The 20,341-nt window shown below is 42.8% G+C and overlaps 1 protein-coding gene across 1 annotated transcript in view; it reads left to right on the forward strand.

Annotated features, from left to right (window-relative positions):
* The window catches only part of LOC310681933 (cytosolic phospholipase A2 epsilon-like), a 61,825-nt gene extending 44,591 nt beyond the window's left edge, over positions 1–17,234 (forward strand). The window contains exons 10-20 of the mRNA XM_083450010.1: positions 192–229; positions 1,733–1,892; positions 2,323–2,459; positions 3,735–3,957; positions 5,949–6,063; positions 7,675–7,812; positions 8,953–9,060; positions 9,885–10,076; positions 13,040–13,206; positions 13,969–14,155; positions 15,617–17,234. Of these exons, the coding sequence (XP_083306136.1) occupies positions 192–229; positions 1,733–1,892; positions 2,323–2,459; positions 3,735–3,957; positions 5,949–6,063; positions 7,675–7,812; positions 8,953–9,060; positions 9,885–10,076; positions 13,040–13,206; positions 13,969–14,155; positions 15,617–15,840 (1,689 nt within the window). The 3' untranslated portion in view covers positions 15,841–17,234. The remainder of the gene's footprint in view (positions 1–191; positions 230–1,732; positions 1,893–2,322; positions 2,460–3,734; positions 3,958–5,948; positions 6,064–7,674; positions 7,813–8,952; positions 9,061–9,884; positions 10,077–13,039; positions 13,207–13,968; positions 14,156–15,616) is intronic.
* Positions 17,235–20,341: the final 3,107 nt, after the last annotated feature.

Genomic DNA, 20,341 nt, shown 5'->3' on the forward strand with positions numbered 1-20,341 from the left:
GATGAGAATAATCCCTTAGCATCTCATTAAAGTGTACATTTTCAAAAACAAATGTTTAACCTAAACTTTGGCCTCCCCCACCAAGCATCTCTTTTTTGGGGGGGAAGGGTCTTCCCCCCAGACATTCAAAATTCAAATGTAAACATTCAGTTCATTCCTCATGTATATATTTTGTTATTATTATTTTCCAGAACAAAACATTTGATTTGAGTGTGAAGTCAAAAGACTGGTAAGAAAACCTCTTCTAAACCTCAGCCTCCCCAGTCGCATGTCTTTCCCCTCACTCCTTAACTATTTTGCTTTTATATGGAATCTCACAAACCTATGATGCTTTGAATGTCTGGCTTGAGGTGAATTAACACCAAAAACCATTATGTGTGAATGTAAGAAATGCATGCATCTTCAAAGCAATTTGGTACCAAGTTTTTTAAAACCATTTGTTGTCCAGGTGATCTGCCTTGAGAAACAGTTCTTAAGATGCTTAGCAATTACGTGGACCAAATGAGACACAATCCAACTGTTATGCACTATAATTTCTATACATTTAAGCACACTTATTTATCTTCTGGATACTGTCCATTGCATTTAAGTGTGTTCAGATTTTAACAAAACCACATTATGGGCATTGCTCAGAAAACATTGCTCCCCGGAATCATATGCTCAGTCTTCCCTCCCCTTTCTTTTTTCCATAGAAACCTTGAGCTTGAGCCTCCACTTCCCTGCCTTTTTATTTACATCTTCCTTATACAGCCAGCACCACGCACCTGGTCCAGGAGGTGGCACTGCTGTCAGATTCCTCCTCCTTGGTCTCCGTGTTGCTGTTGTAAAACTAACCCATCAGGGAAGAGGGTGGAGACGTAACTTGGGTAGAGCAACAGCATAAATTTAAGGCTCATCCAACACACACTTAAAGCACATGACTTCTCCCAAAGAATCTTGGGAACTGTAGTTTAAGGGAACTGTGGGGGTTGTAACTTTGTGAGAGGGGAAACTGTGGTTCCCATGATTCTTTGCAGGGAGTCATGTAACTTAAATGTACATTTGATGTGTTGTAAAGATATGGTATGGGGACGCAGGTGGCGCTGTGGGTTAAACCACAGAGCCTCGGACTTGCCGAGCAGAAGGTCTGTGGTTTGAATCCCCGTGACGGGGTGAGCTCCCGTTGCTCGGTCCATGCTCCTGCCCACCTAGCAGTTCGAAAGCACATCAAAGTGCAAGTAGATAAATAGGTACCACTCCAGTGGGAAGGTAAACGGTGTTTCCATGCGCTGCTCTGGTTCGCCAGAAGCAGCTTAGTCATGCTGGCCACATGACCCGGAAGCTGTATGCTGGCTCCCTCAGCCAATAAAGCAAGATGAGCACCGCAACTCCAGAGTCGGTCACGACTGGACCTAACGGTCAGGGGTCCCTTTACCTTTACCTTTTAAAGGTATGGCGTTAGTTAGTTCTGCCTGTCATTGGCTCTGGTTCCTCTTCCTGTTTGCTTTCCATTTTGTCAGCCCCATTGGACAGCAGCCACCCCTGACAGCAACCTATTCAGTTTGTTTAAAAATCAGCTTGTGGTTCAGCATGGGGTAGGAGCAAGACTGCTACTGCTGCATTCTACCCTAATGGTTAGAAAAAATACATTGTGCACACATGTGCACATGCTACCAAATGTTTCTTTGATAGACTGCAGTCAGCAGATGCAGCAGGCTTTAAAACTGTCTGTGTAAATTTCTCTTGGCCTTAGGACTCAGGGCCTGCTTTGTAAAAGGCCGAAAAGTCTTGATGTGCGTCTAGGATATGATCTGTGCTCAGATGAAAAGAATTTCCTACAGAAAAGGAAGAAAGTGGTTGCTGCTACTCTGAAAAGTCTTCTTCATTTAGACCAAGACCTGAAAGACCATGAAGTAAGTGGATCACAAGAGTGCCATTTTCTCCCTACAGATCTTGGTATCTAGTGCTGCACTTAAGCATTTTTAGACTCTGGTTTTATGATGGGAAATTGGCTCTGTGGTGTTAGTCCTGTGTATTTCTTCACTACTACAAAATGTTGTGACCCAATCTTGCTGCATCTTAGAAGCTTCTGCTTATCTTTCTAATGAGGCCCTGGACTCATTTATTAAATGGAGTTTTAACATGCCTTTCAGAATAAATTATGCTGTCAAGGCAGTTTATGTGTCAGCAAATCAATACAGTAACATTATACAAAAGTTAAAAAAAAGTTACTCTGCAATCCTATATTTCTTGGGAAGTGGCCATAGGAAACTGGCCTGAGATCTGCAGATGAAATAAATAAAATAACCAATAAAAAACTGGTTATTTTCTTGCGTTCAACAGGTGCCTGTGATTGCTGTGACAACTACAGGAGGTGGAATGAGAGCATTAACCGCTATGTATGGCACCCTTTGGGGTCTCCAGAGACTGAAGCTTTTGGACTGTGTTTCGTATATAACAGGCTCATCAGGGACAACATGGTAAGGGATGAGAACTGTGATTTGTGTGAGCTACATGTGCTGAAACCATTCTTCCAATATTGCATCATTATTTGACTACCAGTGAAATTAGAGGCAATTATTAATTGATTTCAGAGCGTACTGTTACAATTAAGTAGGTGTACATAGTTTCTCCTTTGGCTTTCTGCACCAGAAAGGAAGTACTTAAATTTTGTGAAACTCCAGAACGCCCTTGGTATTGTGAGTCTATGCAGAATAATTTTTCCTCAGTTGCTCCGTGAGTCAGTTGTTTGGTCAGGTCACAAGGCAGGACTAATAATTTATTACCTGGGAGTGGAGAAATGAGAACAGTGCCTCTCAGTATACGCAAATTCCCCCCCTCAATAGCTGAGCTAGTTTATTGGTTTCAAAGAACACAGTGAGCTGAGCGAAATTTCCCAACAGTCTAATACAACACAACATATGTCTGCTCAGGATTAGGCCCCATTGAGTTCAAGGGGGCTTACTCTCAGGTGAATGAGTATAGAATTGCAGACCAAGATGCTAGAAGTTGGCAGGATAGTCTCTTTCCCCCAAACCCCATGTCTGAGTGGGAAGAGTGGGAAGGAGCGTCTCCACCCTCATCATTCTACCCGGACACTGAGGTCCAGCACCGAGGGCCTTCTGGCGGTTCCCTCACTGCAAGACGCTAAGTTACAGGGAACCAGGCAGAGGGCCTTCTTGGTAGTGGCGCCCTCCCTGTGGAACGCCCTCCCATCAGATGTCAAAGAGAACAACAACTACCAGACTTTTAGAAGACAGCCCTGTTTAGGGAAGCTTTTAATTGTTTGATGTATTACATTGATGTATTAATATTTTTTTGGAAGCCGCCCAGAGTGGCTGGGGAAGCCCAGCCAGACGGGCAGGGTATAAATAATAAATTATTATTATTATTATTAGTTGATGGGCTGCTGATCTGTGTTTTCTTTTAAAAGGACATTTAAGCTAAACTAAAATTAAATAGCATATTTTAGATGATAGGGTGTCTGAATTGTTTTTCCAGTTGTTTGTCTCAGTTCAAGCATTCAAAGACAACATGTTTAACTTTCAAAAATAACACCTGCCTACAAAAGTGAGAAAGAGTGGTGGCGGCGGGAGTGACAGCCCATTTCTTTCGAAATCCCACCCACCCCTTACTAGTGAATGGTTGAAAAAAATGTCTTGCAAAAGGTTCTGCACAACACTACTTGTATACTTAACCTGTATTATACAGTCTGGAATAAAACCAAATCATATCTCCTTTCCTTTCTTTTCCAGGACGATGTCAGATTTGTATGAAGATGCTGATTGGTCAAAGAAAGATCTTGGGGAGATCATCAAGAAAGCTCGAATTCAAGCAGCCAAATCTAAAATGAGTGCCTTTTCCTTGGAAAGCCTAAAAGCTTACCATAAGGAGCTATGCCAGAGGACCATAGCAGGATATAAGACATCCTTCATAGACCTTTGGGGACTCATGATCGAAGCCATGCTGAATGATGGGGTATTCTATATGTGTTTGTTTTCAGAAATGTTATCTGTTTCTTCCTTCAGAATTATTTGTATCATCTGAAGATCTCAGGGCTGAGGAGAGTAGAATCAATACATTGCCAAACTGATGCATAATGTCATCAAAATACACAATTGCTAAATCTCACTTACCATTCCCAAAAGCAGGGGTGAAATGAGGCTTTCGTTCACCTGGGTCAAAGACCCAGTCTGGCACCCCCTATGCACATTTGCATGCGCACAAACATAGACTGGGAGCCTCAATGGTGCCCCTCTGGAGGCTTCACCCAGGGCAAAACACCTGGCTAGTCCCCCCCCCCCTCGTAGCTACAGCTCTGCCAAATGCTTGGGTGAAAAACTACTCCCTGCTTCTGCTGCTATTCAGGTTTTCTGGTGATGACCACTGATTGCAGCTGAATGCCAGGGTTGGCTCTCAGGAGCTGGACAACGTCAGGATATTTCTGATGGTTCACTTTATTATTAATCATTTTAGCTCCGTGCAATTTGCAGTTGGTCCGACAGCCAAAGTCTATTCCCACATTGACATCAGCAACAACAGTGGCATAGCGTGGGTTGTCAGCACCCGGGGCAAGGCAAGTAATTTGTGCCCCCTAACCCAGGGCAAGGCAAATAATTTGCGCCCCCCCCTCCGCTGCACTGTCCCTCCCCCAGATAGTTCCTCTCTCTCCTCTCCTCTCCTCTCCTCTCCGCACCGCACCGCACTGCACACCTGGCACCCCCCCCTCCACAGTGGGTGGCAACCCGGCGGCTCGGATCGGATTCGCACAGCCAGCACTGCAGTGAGAGAGAGTGAGTGAGCCAGGTAGGGGCAGAGAGCTGCGAGTGCGAGCGCCCCCCCCCCAGATGTTGCGCCCGGTGCGGCCGCCCCCCCTGCACCCCCCACGCTACGCCACTGAGCAACAAAATTCTTCACTTTGGATGAGCCAGCTGCTCTTCTTCTCTTGCTTTGCCCTCATGCTAATAAAATAAAATAAACATAAAGGCTATACCATGTTCCCCTGATATACTGTAGATGGAATCAGATGGGGTATGGAGGATGTTGCCTTTGGAAAGTGCAGTCTAAGCAACCATATGTGTTTAGTACAGAGATGAAATCGCTGCAAACTTTGGTACCCTCTGTATCAGCCTTCCCCAATCTGTTGCCATCCAGACATTGTGGACGGCAACTTCCATCAACACAAGTCAGCATGTCTGCAAGTCAGGGATGATGGGGGTAGTAGCTCAGAGCAAATGAAGGACAGCAACTTGGGACAGGCTGTTCTATATTGTCCTTTCATGGCTATTTTTCATTCTGTGCTTTGAATTTATGCTGGATCCTTTTTTAAAAAATGCAATACTTAGGAGGGATTTTTGTTGTGATTTCAACCTGTAGGGACAAGGCCAGCCCTTGCATGATTCACAGGGAGGCAGCTGCCTCAGGCGGCAAATTCTGAGGGGTGGAAAGTAGATAGGAATGTTGATGTGTGGTCTGCCCTGCAGCGCCTAAGCCAGCTAGCTTGCTGTCCTAGGGTGCAGTGGAGGACCCTGACCCATCACTAGTGATTCAATTACCTCTCTAGTCAGATTTTGTGCACAAAATGGGAAATGCAGCAACTTGTCCTTTGCCTCAGGCAGCAAAATGGCTTGGGCCGCTCCTGTGTAGGGAGGAAACATGTAGCATTGCCTTCTTTAACCTGCATCATGATTGAAATCCCCCCTTAAAGGCAGAAAACCGTTAGCTATGTCATTTATTATTATTGTATTTTTACTGACAGAGAGGGGGAGAGGTGCTTGTGGAATGTTTTACCTCAGGTTTCAAAACAACCCAGACAGCTTTGGGTACTGTGCACCTCGATTTGAGAGCTGGATGATACCATTTGCTGTTCACCTGAGGCAGCAAAATGTTTGGGGTCAGCCTTACAAGTTCCTATTTTTCCCAGATAATCAAATATATAATGTGTATTTATTTTCCCTACAAAAACCCAGAACAACCACCATAAACTCTCAGATCAACGACGAGCATTGAGCAAAGGCCAGAACCCTCTTCCAATCTACCTGGCTTTGAACGTTAAGGACAATGTTACCACAAGAGATTTTAGAGGTAATGTTTTCCCCAACCTTCTTCATATTTAAGTTTGTATGGCAAATTACATGGTCAGGTATGCACATATCAGAACCAACAAAAAGGGAAAATTCATCTTCTGGACTCAAGCTGAGCTCAAGCCCATGGGCAGCAGCATTATTCTGATCCTTTCCTCCACACCAGGTATAGGGAACCTTTGGCCCTCCAGATATGGTGGAACCAGGGCTTTTTCCAGCTGGAACTCACCAGAACTCAGTTCTGGCACCTCTCTGATGGGCACCATTGCCATTATAAGAGAACAAGGGAGGTGTTCATAGTGAGTTCTGCCACCTCTTTTTCTAGAAAAATAGCACTGGGCGTGCATCATACCTGGCCATTGGCCTTGTTTTCTAGAATTGATGGAAACTGTTGTTCAGTCACATCTGGAGGACCCAAAGTTACCACTACATGATACAACTGTGCCAGCACCCTTCCAGATTGTGATGAAGGAGAACGGGTGACACCATCTTAACTTTACCCTACAAGTCATTTATTAGACCTAGAATGGCCACCTGTTGAAACAGGATACTGGATTAGGTGGTCCTTTGTCTCAATCCAACAGGGATCTTCATATTTTCTTAACCAACTGTGTAGATTTAAAAGAATTTTCCATTGTCACTGTTTCTGGAAGGGTAGCCATGTTAGTCCGTCTGTCCTGAGGCACCCTTGAAGGCTAAGACACTGATTATGGCATAAGCTTTCATGGACCATTGTTTACTTTATCAGATGTATACAGCATTATTCTGAGTGGCAAGTACACGTGGCATGTATATTTTAGGGAGTGGGGTGTAAAAATGCAGAGAAGTATTGACTGTGATAATTACTTTATTGACAGTGACCATTCACAGTAAAACGGTAGCTGATAATACAAACATCCTGGGATTGGTAAGCCAGTCAACACACACATTGTGATAAAATCCGTTCTGCTATAGCACTGAACCCTTGATGTACCATAATTCAACGGTTGTCCTCTATGTGCACTGTAGGACAGGCAGTGATCCTATATATACACTCCCTGGTGTATCTACAGTAGAATGCAGCAGTGGCACCCTCTTCCTTCTCATGGTGCCACTGCTGCTTGCTGGGATTGGGGACAAGGCAGGGGGAGGCAGCAGCGAGGGCAGGAGAGCTATGGGCCACCCCAACCTGGAGTTCCTCCTCGTTCTGGAATGTGCAGAGCCACAATCAGGAGGGCACCCTTACTGCTCTGTCCCTTTCACATGCTGCTACTGATGAATGCATAAGGTTGGGGAAACAGAAGGCAGTCGCACTGTTTTATACTTTTTAAATACTGCGTATGGCCCACGGGGAAGACATTGGCTTGGAATGTGTCGGACTGAATAAAACACTTCCTTGTGTCTCTAAATACTTCCTTGTGTATCTTTAGTATTTCCTGTAGGTATTAAAAAGCAGAAATGAGTTGCAGAAGTTGTTATTTAAATACCTAATCCTTTTTGATGAACACAAATTGCTGGGTTAGTCAAAACTGAAAATAAGCATAATCCCCTCGTGTGATTACTTTCAACTGAGAAAGCTTCCCATCCTCTTTCCATAGTATAGTAAATGTGTTGAATGTTGGCTTCCTTGCAGAGTGGGTAGAGTTCACACCCTATGAGGCGGGCTTCCTGAAATATGGGGCGTTCGTTCGTGCTGAAGATTTTGGAAGCGAGTTTTTCATGGGGCACCTGATGAAGAAGCTCCCAGAATCAAGGATCTGCTTTATGCAAGGTGACTTTTTATGTCTGGGGTGGGTGGGAGGGAGGACATAACTTGACAAGAAGGTAGGCGATGATGCATTCGGTAATGCGGGTACAGCCTGCACTACTTGGGGGAAAATGGGGAACACTGATGCATATCAGGTTTCTGTTACATTTCCACACTCACTGTGTCTTTTGTTTTCATTGCATTATGACTCCCAGGGGTGGAGGCAAACTTTAAATTCTATAGATTATGCTTAAATGATAAAAAAGGCGAATTCCATGCTAGGGATTATATGGAAGGGGGACAGAAATGAATCTGCCAGTATCATAATGACCTTTTACAAATCTATAGTCTAGCCACACTTCAAAATACAGTTCCAGTCACCCCATAGCATAAGATGAGCAATGGTGGTTCATATCACACACCCATCTAATCCAGCATCCTGTTTTGTGACCAACAAAATGCCTGCTACCAGCAAATGACATTTAGAGGTTCTATACAGACATTACGTCTAGCAGCCATTGATGGCCCATTAGTCTGGTGCAGCAGAGCTTTTTAAATGTTGTTACTACTTGCAGTTTACCAACTTTCTTTCTTTCTTTCTTGCAAAATGTTAGTGTTCCTCATTCTGTGTAGTCCTATCCTGATCCATATCCATATGCATATACCATATACATACATCACATCAATGTAGCCTTAGGGAAGGTTTTCTCAACCTTGGGTCCCCAGATGTTGTTGAACTACAACTCCCATCACCCCTAGCTAGTAAGGCCAGAGCTCAGGGATGATGGGAGTTGTAGTCCAACAACATCTGGGGCCCCACATGTTGAGAACCGCTGCTTTGGGGGTTGGTGATAGTTCAAAATATCTGGAAGATGCCGGGTTAGGAAGACTACACAGATTGTTTCAAATGCAGCAGTAAACAAGCCAGCTGGTCCTGGCCAGGAAAAACCCAAAACAAGTCACAACAGGAATATATATAAATTCAAATGAAATGTAATTTGAAATCTGGGACATCAACTACATTTGTATACTAGTTTAAATTGTGCCACTGTTTTGGCCCAGAATAAGAGGGTTGAGGTAGATAATTTGCTGGACCAGCTTCCAGTTCAGGATAAAGTTTTGAGAAGAGAATGCTTCTACTTCATTCGTCTCTTTCTTTCACAGGAATGTGGAGTAGCATATTTTCCAAGAATCTGTTGGATGCCTGGCATGCAGCTGACAATTCAGAGGACTTCTGGAACAGGTGGACCCAAGATAATATCACTGAAATTGGTAAATTATAGTCCACGCTCCATGTGATTTTTGATGTAACCATATACAGATTGGTTTGGGGGCTGGCCTCTTGCTGCGTGGAAATACCTCATTCTGAACTTTGCAATGCAAGTGCTTTGTTTAGGTGCAACTTCAACACCCAGATTTAGTTCATCATAAGATTACCTTGTTCCAGAATGGTAGATACTCATGTCTGAGCATACTCCTATACATGGTTGGCAGCCTGAATGTGCCTTTCATTTTCACCCACCTTGCACACCTGTCCCGCCTCTGTGGTCACTGGCCATTCGTGGATATAATGCAAACTTTGCCAGCCTGGTGCCTTCCAGATGGCTTGGACAACGTGTCCCATCAATCCCAGCTAGCATGGCTATGTTGGCCCAAATAAAATCCAGAAATCAAACATGCAATTTGGGTTTTATGGGTATTAGATTTTTGGTATACGTGTGGATGTAATATTTCAACAGACCTATTGAAAAATTTTATTCCCATGTGCACATTTAGTGGTTCAGAGGAAGTACAGCCATGCTCTCTTTCTTCACTGTGTGTGAGTAATTGCTTATCTACTAGGCCAAGGTGACTATAGATAATGGTATCTATATTTACCCCAAGAGTAAAGGTCTGATCCTAAAATTCACCCACCTTTTAATTAGCTCCCCTGAATTATTTTAAAACAAACATATTGCACACCATCCCTATCCATGTATCTGTTTAGTTTAATTAATTTTATCTTTCTTTAGATGATGAACCTGATTTTTAAAATAGGTTGTCCCTCATCCCTTTTCATGCACCTGTTTACCTTAATTAACTTTGTTGTTCTTCAGATGAAGTACCTGACTTACCGGAGAGACCTCACGAGATGCCGACTCGCATGTTCACTCCAGCAGGCAGCCTTTCCAATACTCTACGGGATATTTTGACAGACCGTCCAGCGGTGTCAAAGTACCATAATTTTTTAAAAGGATTCCAACTGCATAATGAGTATGCACAGGATCTGCAGTTTTCTAAGTGGAAAGGTATACCCGTAGCATAAATTTCATTTGGAAATAAACAATTTGCATAGCATAGGCTAAATCAATTACATTTTTTCCTCATCAAAGAGAATTCACTACTGTCATTATTACTGTGTCACTGCTCCAACTGTTGTGCTTTGAGAGAGAGAGAATGAATGGGCCAGGATGGAAGGCGAAGGGATAGTGGAAACTGCACTTACTCCTACTAGGTGAAAAGACTCTTGTGTTCATCTGTAGCTTTGGAATGGTTCCTCACCTCTGGCACATCATTGCATATGGCAGCAGCTGCTGCTGGCACCACTCTACATAACTGAAGCACTAGCACAAAGGGGGTAGAGTCCTTTTGTGTCAGTACTGTGTGGAGTGTGCCTGACCCTCGGCAGGTGACCTATGTCGTGCTGTGCTATGTTGAAAACACTGTTTCCTCGCATCCTGAAGGCGGGTGATCCCAGATTGTCCAGTATGACTTTTGGATCTCCACTGGCCTCCAGATGTTTATTACTATTACTACACCTACAATGTAAACTTCAAGTCATTTTTAGCAGGCTTCACGTGATAGTTGCAAGTTGCTTTCTACAGGTGTAGCTGAATGCTAAGTTGTTTCTTTAATGAGGCCTGAAATGTGTGTGAGACATTAAGGGACTGCTATGTGTCTGGAAGGAGCTCCCGTTGCTCGGTCCTTGCTTCTGCCAACCTAGCAATTTGAAAGCACATCAGTGTGCAAGTAGATAAATAGGTACTGCTTCTGCGGGAAGGTAAACAGCTTTTCCGTGCACTGCTCTGGTTCTTCAGAAGCGGCTTCGTCATGCTGGCCACATGACCCGGAAGCTGTACGGCGGCTCCCTTGGCCAATAAAGCGAGATGAGCACCCCAACCCCACAGTCGGCCACGACTGGACCTAATAGTCAGGGATCCCTTTACCTTTACCTTTACCTTTACCTTTACCTTATGTGTTTGGAAGAGGGACGTGGGTGGCGCTGTGGGTTAAACCACAGAGCCTAGGACTTAATGATCAGAAGGTCGGCAGTTTGAATCCCCGTTGCAGGGTGAGCTCCCGCTGCTGGGTCCCTGCTCCTGCCAACCTAGCAGTTCAAAAGCACGTCAAAGTGCAAGTAGATAAATAGGTACCACTCCAGCGGGAAGGTAAACGGCGTTTCCATGTGCTGCTCTGGTTCACCAGAAGCGGCTTAGTCATGCTGGCCACATGACCCAGAAGTTGTACGCCGGTCCCCTTGGCCAATAAAGTGAGATGAGCACCGCGACCCCAGAGTCAGCCACGACTGGACCTAATAGTCAGGGGTACCTTTACCTTAATGTGTTTGGAAGGCCGCAATGCAAGACTCATGTGCAGATTCTGGGAATAAGGATGGCTTACTGTAAGGTGGGGAGCAGTGATTGAGGTCCAGCTTAGCTGCAGCTGATCCATGGTGGTCTTCTGGTCCCTGAGTGGCCAATGGAGACTGTCACTTCTTCCTCCACTGGCTGTGTGGGCTGCCCCAGTGTTTTGACCAATCACAAACAAGCCAGGCGACATGGCTTGGCAGGCATACAACAGGGAAGTGTCCACACCCCTGTCTTCCAACTGCTATTATCCCTAGGCTTAAAAAGAGGCCTAGACAGGAATTTTCCTCCAGAGAAATTGGGCATGTCTGAGGTTTTTGCCTGCCTCATAGCCATTGTCACAACTTGTTGGCGCATAAGGCATTGGGTTGGATACTTAGTCAAGGCAGAAGGCAGGGTTTGGGAGTCTACCCTCTGGCTCCAAAGAATTGGGATACCCCATTAAAGGGGACCAGGGGGAGGCGCTTCTATCCAGATGCCCAGATGGGGCCGATGAGCCACAGCACCCCCCTTCCATGGAGAGATCACCCCAATTTGATGTATGTCATTCTTGACCCAGGATTAACTGTGCCAAACAATCAGCAGACAGGTTGGATGATTCGGAATACACATCCAATGCCTAAGCCAAAACCTACTAACATCTGGGGTCAATAAGGATGTGGCCTGTTTACATCACAGGATGTTTGTCCTGTGATTATTGCACCTTCCCAACCTTGCTCCCTGGTTGTGGGCACACTGTTCCTGGGCCTAATCAACCACTCACTTCCAACCAGCACAAAATGTATGTGTACAGGATGCAGATTGTATGTGTGTGTACTACTTGTATACCACAGGCTCAGTGTAGAAGAACATATAGAGGTCAAAGGCATCTGAAGGCAGCCCTGTATCATAGCTGTCAACTTTTCCCTTTCCTTGCGACAAATCCTATTTGGAATAAGGGAATTTCCCTTTAAAAAAGGGAAAAGTTGATAGCTATGCCCTGTATAGGGAAGTTTTTAATGTTTGATGGTGTTCTTACATCTGTTTAGAGCCACCCAGAGTGGCTGAGGCAACCCAGTCAGTTCAATGGGGTACAAATAATAAAATTATTATGTGGAGCAAGACCAGCAAATGCGATTTGTTCTTCTTTGCCACATCTACAGTGGTGCCTCGTAAGACAAAAAGAATCCGTTCCACGAGTCTCTTCGTCTAGCGGTTTTTTCGTCTTGCGAAGCAAGCCCATTAGCGGATTAGCGGATTAGCGCTATTAGCGGTTTAGCGGCTATTAGCGGCTATTAAAGGCTTAAGGGATTAGCGGATTAGCTGCTAAAAGGCTATTAGCAGTTTAGTGCCTTAGAAAAAGGGAGTGGGGAGCGGAAAAATAACCCCAGGAATCGCAAGACATTTTCGTCTTGCGAAGCAAGCCCATAGCAAATTCGTTCTGCGAAGCACCTCCAAAACGCAAAACCCTTTCGTCTAGCGGGTTTTCTGTCTTGCGAGGCATTCGTCTTGCGGGGCACCACTGTATTGTCTTATTTGTGCTAGTTTTGTGATAAAATTATTTTTCTGAAGGGGCGAGCAGAAAGGTGATTGCTTCTGGATTTTGTTGGTTCTTTTCATTTTAAAGCCAATGCCTTGTTTTGTAGATACTGTGCTTGATGAAGCCCCTAATCAGTTGAGAGATTCAGCAGATCACCTGGAACTGGTGGATACAGCATTTTTCTTTGATACTAGTTGCCCTCCACTTCTGAGACCAGAGAGGAAAGTTGATGTCATTCTGCACTTCAATTACACTGGAGGATCACAAGCTAAGGTTAGATGGGTATATTAATTTTTACTATTATTAAATCTTTTTGAAAGATAATCCAAATGTATGTATTGAAAACAATATCCGGAAATTTATAACTATTATTATTATTATTATTATTATTATTTATTTATTAAAGTTCTAAACAATCCAGTTAATATCATAGTTCAAAACCAAAGGAGGTCTGCCACAACATTAGGATTAAAATGGTCTTTTAATTCATTATCCAAAAGATCTCAACTTTCCAGCTATTTCTGTAGACAAGAAAAGTGCAATTTATTTCAAAAAAAAAAAAAAAATCATATGCTCCTAGCCTAAATTTGGTTGCAAAAATTTAAAAGTTTACTGTTCACATTTTTCATGATTCTTATTGATGCTGCTGGTTTGATTTTTTTTTTATTAAAAAGGTATAAAAGTATAGGAGAGGCAAATTGGTATTGAATTTAAGTGCTTTAAAGTTAATAAACATGCCTTTAGGTTAAATTGTGTTTTTCTTAAGTCTGTTTAAGATTTAGAAAAAAGTTATTTTTTAAAAAAATCAATGTTGCTGAATTTCAAAGTCAATTTCAAAGTTTCCTTTCGGCTCTAGTGGTTCCCTCTCATGACAAATTAAATGCCTGTTTTGACAGCATAGACAGTTTTCTATATCTTGTTTTGCATCCCATCATGATCACATTATGATTTGAAATGAAATTACTGCTTGTCAAGAACTCCATGGCTGGTTTCTTCTTTGGCCCCTGCTAAAAATGCTTCATTTTGCAACCATAGCCTTTGGAGCGGGCCTCTACATACTTCACAGAGCAAGGAATCCCATTTCCCAACACTTTGCTGAATGATGAAGAAAAGAAAAATCTAAAGGAGTGCTACGTGTTTGAAGATGCACACAACCCAGATGCTCCCACAGTGATTTATTTCCCACTAGTGAATGACACCTTCCAAAGATATCTTGCACCCGGTGAGTTAATGGCAGCCAATATATAACAGAAATAACATTTATTTCAAGTACTTCATCCAAAACAGATTTTACACAATCCCACATTTTCTTTGAGAAAGTCCTACTGGTTTTAATGAAGTTGAAATGTATTTTGGTTTGTGACCTTACTGCTCAATCTTAGTCATATTCAAAAGCAAGTCCGATAGAGTCCAATGATTTCCTAGCTAGCATGCTTTATCTTACAATCTGATACTTCATTTAAATTGTTGCACAATGATTAGGGTGGATTTTTCTCAATTAAGATCTTAGACCATATTTTTATAGTGAGGTGAGGTTAGGTAGGCTTGGAATATTTATTTTTGTAGGGCAATTTCATGAGTACTGAAATCATAATCTGGGACTGGGAAGGAATTTGATACACCAGAAGTGTAAATTTTGGACATTTGTTTTCCAATCAGAACTAATAATAATAATAAATATGTTAGTTACTTTCTCTTGCTCAAGATAACTCAAAGCAATTTACAACCCAAAAAAGTTTTCCACATCCCCACATTTTATTAAAATTATCTGAAAATTGCTATATTATTGCTGTATTCCACCTTTCTGCCTTAGCTGTATTTCATCAATAAAATCAATGACACAATTAAACATAACAAACTATTTGAACATTTCCTGATCATACAGAAGAACTATTTTCCTGTTTGGAATTGTTCTATGGCAGGGGTCAGCAACCTTTTTCAGCCGTGGGCTGGTCCACCGTCTCTCAAACCATGTGGTGGGCCAGATTATATTTTTTTGGGGGGGGAATGAACGAATTCCGATGCCCCACAAATAACCCAGAGGTGCATTTTAAATAAAAGCACACATTCTACTCATGTAAAAACACCAGGCAGGCCCCACAAATAATCCAGAAATGCATTTTAAATAAAAGGACACATTCTACTCATGTAAAAACACGCTGATTCCCAGACTGTCTGCGGGCCGGATTGAGAAGGCAATTGGGTTGGATCTGGTCCCCAGGCCTTAGTTTGCCTACCCCTGTTCTATGGAATCTAAAGTGCAAATTGCTTATGCTCCTGACTCAGGATTGCACAGTAATCTCCTGAATGCTTCCTTTTTAAACATTCATTATTTTACTTATTTGACACTTTTGTAATTTTCCCTTCCTCTTGAAGCTCAGAATGGCTTTCTAGCCCCATAGACTAATTGAGGTAGATTAAGTTGTAAACTGAGAGTTGGATTTGGCCTAAATCCACCCACATAGCTTCGCATCTAAAAATCTGAGCCTGAGTGCCCCACATCGAAGCCAACAGTCTAGTCTTTGAAGCACACTCCCTTTGGGTCAGAAAGGACTCCCCAAAAATGAAATTTAGATAGAGACAGGGTTGCTGCCCTTCCTGGCATGTCTTCTGATTCCACTGGCTAAGCTTTGGAGATGATCTAGCTAAGGGCTTGACTCCCTTTTCTTCTTTTCTTCTGTAGGTGTGGAACGTAGCACTGCTGAAATGTCACTGGGCAATGTTGATATCTCTAGTGCCTTTTCTCCATATTCCACAAGACAGGTTTCGCTGCAAGATGAGGATTTCAACAAGCTACTGAATCTAACTAACTACAATGTCCAGAATAATGCAAGCACAATCCTTCATGTTTTGCACAAAGTAGTAGACCAGAAAAAACAGGCCTGGTCATCTCAGGTTGCCTCATGAATACACCTTTCTTGTAGGGATGGGGGGAGAAATTCAGTTCAGTTACCATTGAAAGGTGCCACTTTGCACTTTCCAAAAGTTTATGCAAACCAAAACACAGCAAGGCTTCAAAATTTGCACTTCTCTGAATTTTGCAATGCAGTTCTGCAGTCAAGTAATGTGTACAAAAATTCATATGCTAGGATAAATTATGCATTAAGTGCATATAATAGTGAAGCAATATGTACAAAAGTGTATTACATATGGGGGAATTGCTTTGCAAAAAGTGTACGTTAGGCAAAAATGTACAAAATTGTGTCTTAGTAGAAATCTGCACTCAAATGCTGTTGAATTAACATGAGTGCTTTAAAAAAAAATGCAAACTGATGTGAAAGGTGGATAAATGAACTTAAGACTGAAACAATGAGAAACTGAAATTGAGAGATTTGCCCATCCCAACTTCCTTGCCAGCTTAAGAAGAAAACTTGTAAGTGGGGAAGAGATCTAATAGCTGATCAAAATGGTAGTTGGTTGTAAAGGAACTCAAATAATTCAAAACTGACTTTCTTAGTTTTTTTTTCAACATGGGAGACCTCACCTAGCCAAGACAAGGACAGATAGCTCTTTCTCAATGTTTACTATCATTGCAATGGTTCTAGTATGTGATTGGCAGGGTGGGAGGTGGAGTTCCATCTGTGCACTTGAGCCCACAAAAGTTTGGATCATGGCATACAGACCATTGCAATTCCTTCCATATTTTCAGATCCCTTATTATTCAAATGTTTCCCTGTAGGCATAAATATTGATTCTTTACTATTCTTTATAAACCAGCCAAGGTAGTTTTCTCACAGTATTTTCTCTAACTCATTTGAAAAGGGTGGTTAATCTTTCATCTAGATACTATTAAGACTAAAGTATTATTTTTAATAACTGGAAAAACAGCCCATAACACACTTATATAAATGCCAGATTGAAATCATGGTTGAACAATTGAGTTACACCCTAGAGGGTTGTTTATCTCGCAGGCTGCAACCTATATGCTCTTATCTGGGAGTAAGTCCCATTGAATTCAGTGGAGCTTCTTGCTGACTCTGAGGAAACATGCGCTGTCAGATCTGTTCTCTTACCTAATACTAATTCATTGTCAGATCTGTTCTCTTACCTAATACTAATTCATTGTTGTAGGCACAAAGTTACAGCTACCGTATTTAATCGTGTGTGTGTGTGTGTGTGTGTGTGTGTTAATGGGCTACATTTATCTCTTACTCACATGTATTTTGTTTTAAGAACTAGTTTCCTGTATGATGGTAGATGTATATAATCAGCTGAAAAGTTTATGGTTCTTTCATGTGAAGAAATGCTAAAATCAAAAGCATGAACAAACAACAATAAAATTTTGCCACCTAGTCACTTCATTATTTTTTCTGTTCATGAGTTTTGCTTTTCCTGCTTGGATGCATGGTCTGGTTTGAACTCTTTAATTATGAAGGGTGTAGCAAAAAGTGCCTGGCTTTTTTATAGCTTTGGAGCCACACACACATAATTAATATATTGCATACTTTTTCATTTATAATCTGTCTGTCATCTCAAGAGGCACTCAACTTCACTAAAGTTGCAGGCAGCTTTACCTGCAGCAATTGCATGTTGATTGCCCTCCTAAAACACAAAGTCCAGCAACTGGGGGAACGTGTAGCTACGCTCCAAAGAATTAGAGAGCTGGAGCTCTTCTTGGAAGCAACAGAACACACCGTCTCCACCAAGGAGGAGACAGGGGACTCCCCTGAGAAGGAGGCTAGTTCACCAACACAGGAGCCAGATATATGGAGAAACATGACTCAAAGAAGTAGGAGGCCCAGGGTTCGCTCTGATTGTTTAGAAATACACAATCGTTTTGAGGTCCTCTCCCCTAGCATGGAAGACGAGGAGCAGACTCCATTTGAGGATCTCTCCCTCATTACAGTCGATCAGGTATATGAAGACGAGCAGCAAAGTCAGTCCTCAGGGAATGTGCAGGTGACCTTGGAACGGACAGCTCACGGAGCAACCCCGACCAAACCTAAGAGGAGGCGTAGTGGTGATAGGGGATTCCCTACTGAGGGGAACAGAAGCAGTGATCTGTGGGCCTGACAAGATGTCTCGGGAAGTGTGCTGTCTCCCCGGGGCTAAGATCCAAGATGTAACTGAACGACTGCAAGGAATCATAAAACCCACTGACAAATACCCCTTCCTCTTGGTTCATGTGGGAACCAATGACACTGCAAGCAATAGCCTCCAGAAGATCAAAAGAGACTACAAGGCTCTGGGCAGGAAATTGAAGCAATTAAATGCACAAACTGTCATCTCATCTGTCCTCCCAGTTGAACGACATGGCCCAGGGAGAGAGGGAAAAATAGTGGAAGTGAACAGCTGGCTTCGCAAATGGTGTAAACAGGAACGGTTTGGATTCTTAGATCACGGACTGCAGTTTCTTGAAGATGGACTTCTGGCAAGCGATGGGCTGCACCTCACAACTGTTGGGAGGAATGTTTTTGCCAAAAATCTCAGAAACCTCATCAGGAGGGCTTTAAACTGACTAATGTGGGGGAAGGAGACAGTGCTCCTGAAGGTAGGAGTCTATCAACTGATGAAGATGATTATCCAAATGTCATAGACCAAATGGAGCAAACAGCACGCAGACCTAGTGGTGGGAGGAAAAAATCCTTAAATAAGAGACACGGGGGAATGATTAATGGACTTCAATGTCTGTACAGTAATGTGCAAAGCATGGGAAATAAACAAGATGAGCTTGAGCTCCTGGTACAGCAAACTAAATATGACATAATAGGCATCACTGAAACCTGGTGGGATAAGTCCCACGATTGGAATGTAATAATGGAGGGATACAATCTATTTCAAAGAAACAGACCAGACAAGAAAGGAGGAGGAGTGGCATTATATGTCAGGGATGTGTATACCTGTGAAGAGATCCAAGATTTAGAACCTCAAAGCCAAAGTGAGAGCATTTGGGTCAAAATTAAGGGAGAGAAGAATAACAGTGACCTCATTGTGGGAGTTTACTATACATCCCCAAGCCAAACGGAGGACATAGATGATGCCTTCCTGGAACAGATGGCCAAGCATGCAAAAGGAAGGGAGATAGTAGTAATGGGGGACTTCAATTACCCGGATATTTGTTGGATGTCAAACTCAGCCAAGAGCATAAGGTCAAACAGATTCCTCATTGGCCTTGCAGACAACTTCATTGTCCAGAAAGTGGGAGAAGCAACAAGAGGAACAGCCATTTTAGATCTGGTCCTAACCAATGTTGATGACCTGGTTAGTGGGGTAGAAGTGGAAGGATCATTAGGCACGAGTGATCATGCTCTTCTGAAGTTTACTATACAGCGGAAAGGAGCAGCCAAGCATACTAGGACTCAATTTCTTGACTTTAAGAAAGCCGACTTCATAAAACTTAGGGAAGTGCTGGGTGAGATCCCATGGACAGTAATACTAAAAGGAAAGGGAGTTCATGATGGCTGGGAGTTTGTTAAGAGGGAGATAGTAAAAGCACAACTTCAGGCAATACCAATGAGACGGAAACATGGAAGGTGCCTAAAGAAGCCAGGGTGGCTATCTAAAGAACTTTTAACTGAGTTAAGATTAAAAAAGGATGTGTACAAAAAATGGAAAAGGGGGGAAACCACCAAAGAGGAATTCAAACAAATAGCCAGCACGTGTAGACACAAAGTCAGAAAAGCTAAAGCACAGAATGAACTCAGGCTTGCTAGAGAGGTTAAAAGCAACAAAAAAGGCTTTTATGGGTATGTTTGTAGCAAAAGGAAGAACAAAGAAACAGTGGGGTCACTCAGAGGAGAAGATGGTGAAATGCAAACAGGGGACACAGAAAGGGCTGAACTCCTCAATGCCTTCTTTGCCTCAGTCTTCTCCGATAAAGAAAACAATGCCCGACCTGAAGAATTTGGACCAATGATTCAGCAGAGGAAACACAGCCCAGAATAACTAAGGAGATAGTACAAGAATACTTGGCTAATTTAGATGTATTCAAGTCTCCAGGGCCAGATGAACTGCATCCAAGAGTATTAAAAGAACTGGCAGATGTGATCTCAGAACCACTGGCAGTCATCTTTGAGAATTCCTGGAGAACAGGTGAAGTCCCGGCAGACTGGAGGAGGGCAAATGTTGTCCCTATTTTCAAAAAGGGGGAAAGAGAGGACCCAAATAATTACCGCCCAGTCAGTCTGACATCAATACCAGGGACGATTCTGGAGCAGATCATTAAGCAAACAGTCTGTGAGCACCTAGAAAGGAATGCTGTGATCACCAATAGTCAGCATGGATTTCTGAAAAATAAGTCATGTCAGACTAACCTGATCTCATTTTTTGACAGAATTACAAGCATGGTAGATGAAGGGAACGCAGTGGATATAGCCTACCTTGATTTCAGCAAGGTATTTGACAAGGTGCCCCATGATATTCTTGTAAAGAAGCTGGTAAAATGCGGGCTTGACTATGCTACCACGCA

This window comes from Podarcis tiliguerta (assembly GCF_965153285.1).
Source record: "Podarcis tiliguerta genome assembly, chromosome: 1".
Lineage (NCBI taxonomy): Eukaryota > Metazoa > Chordata > Lepidosauria > Squamata > Lacertidae > Podarcis > Podarcis tiliguerta.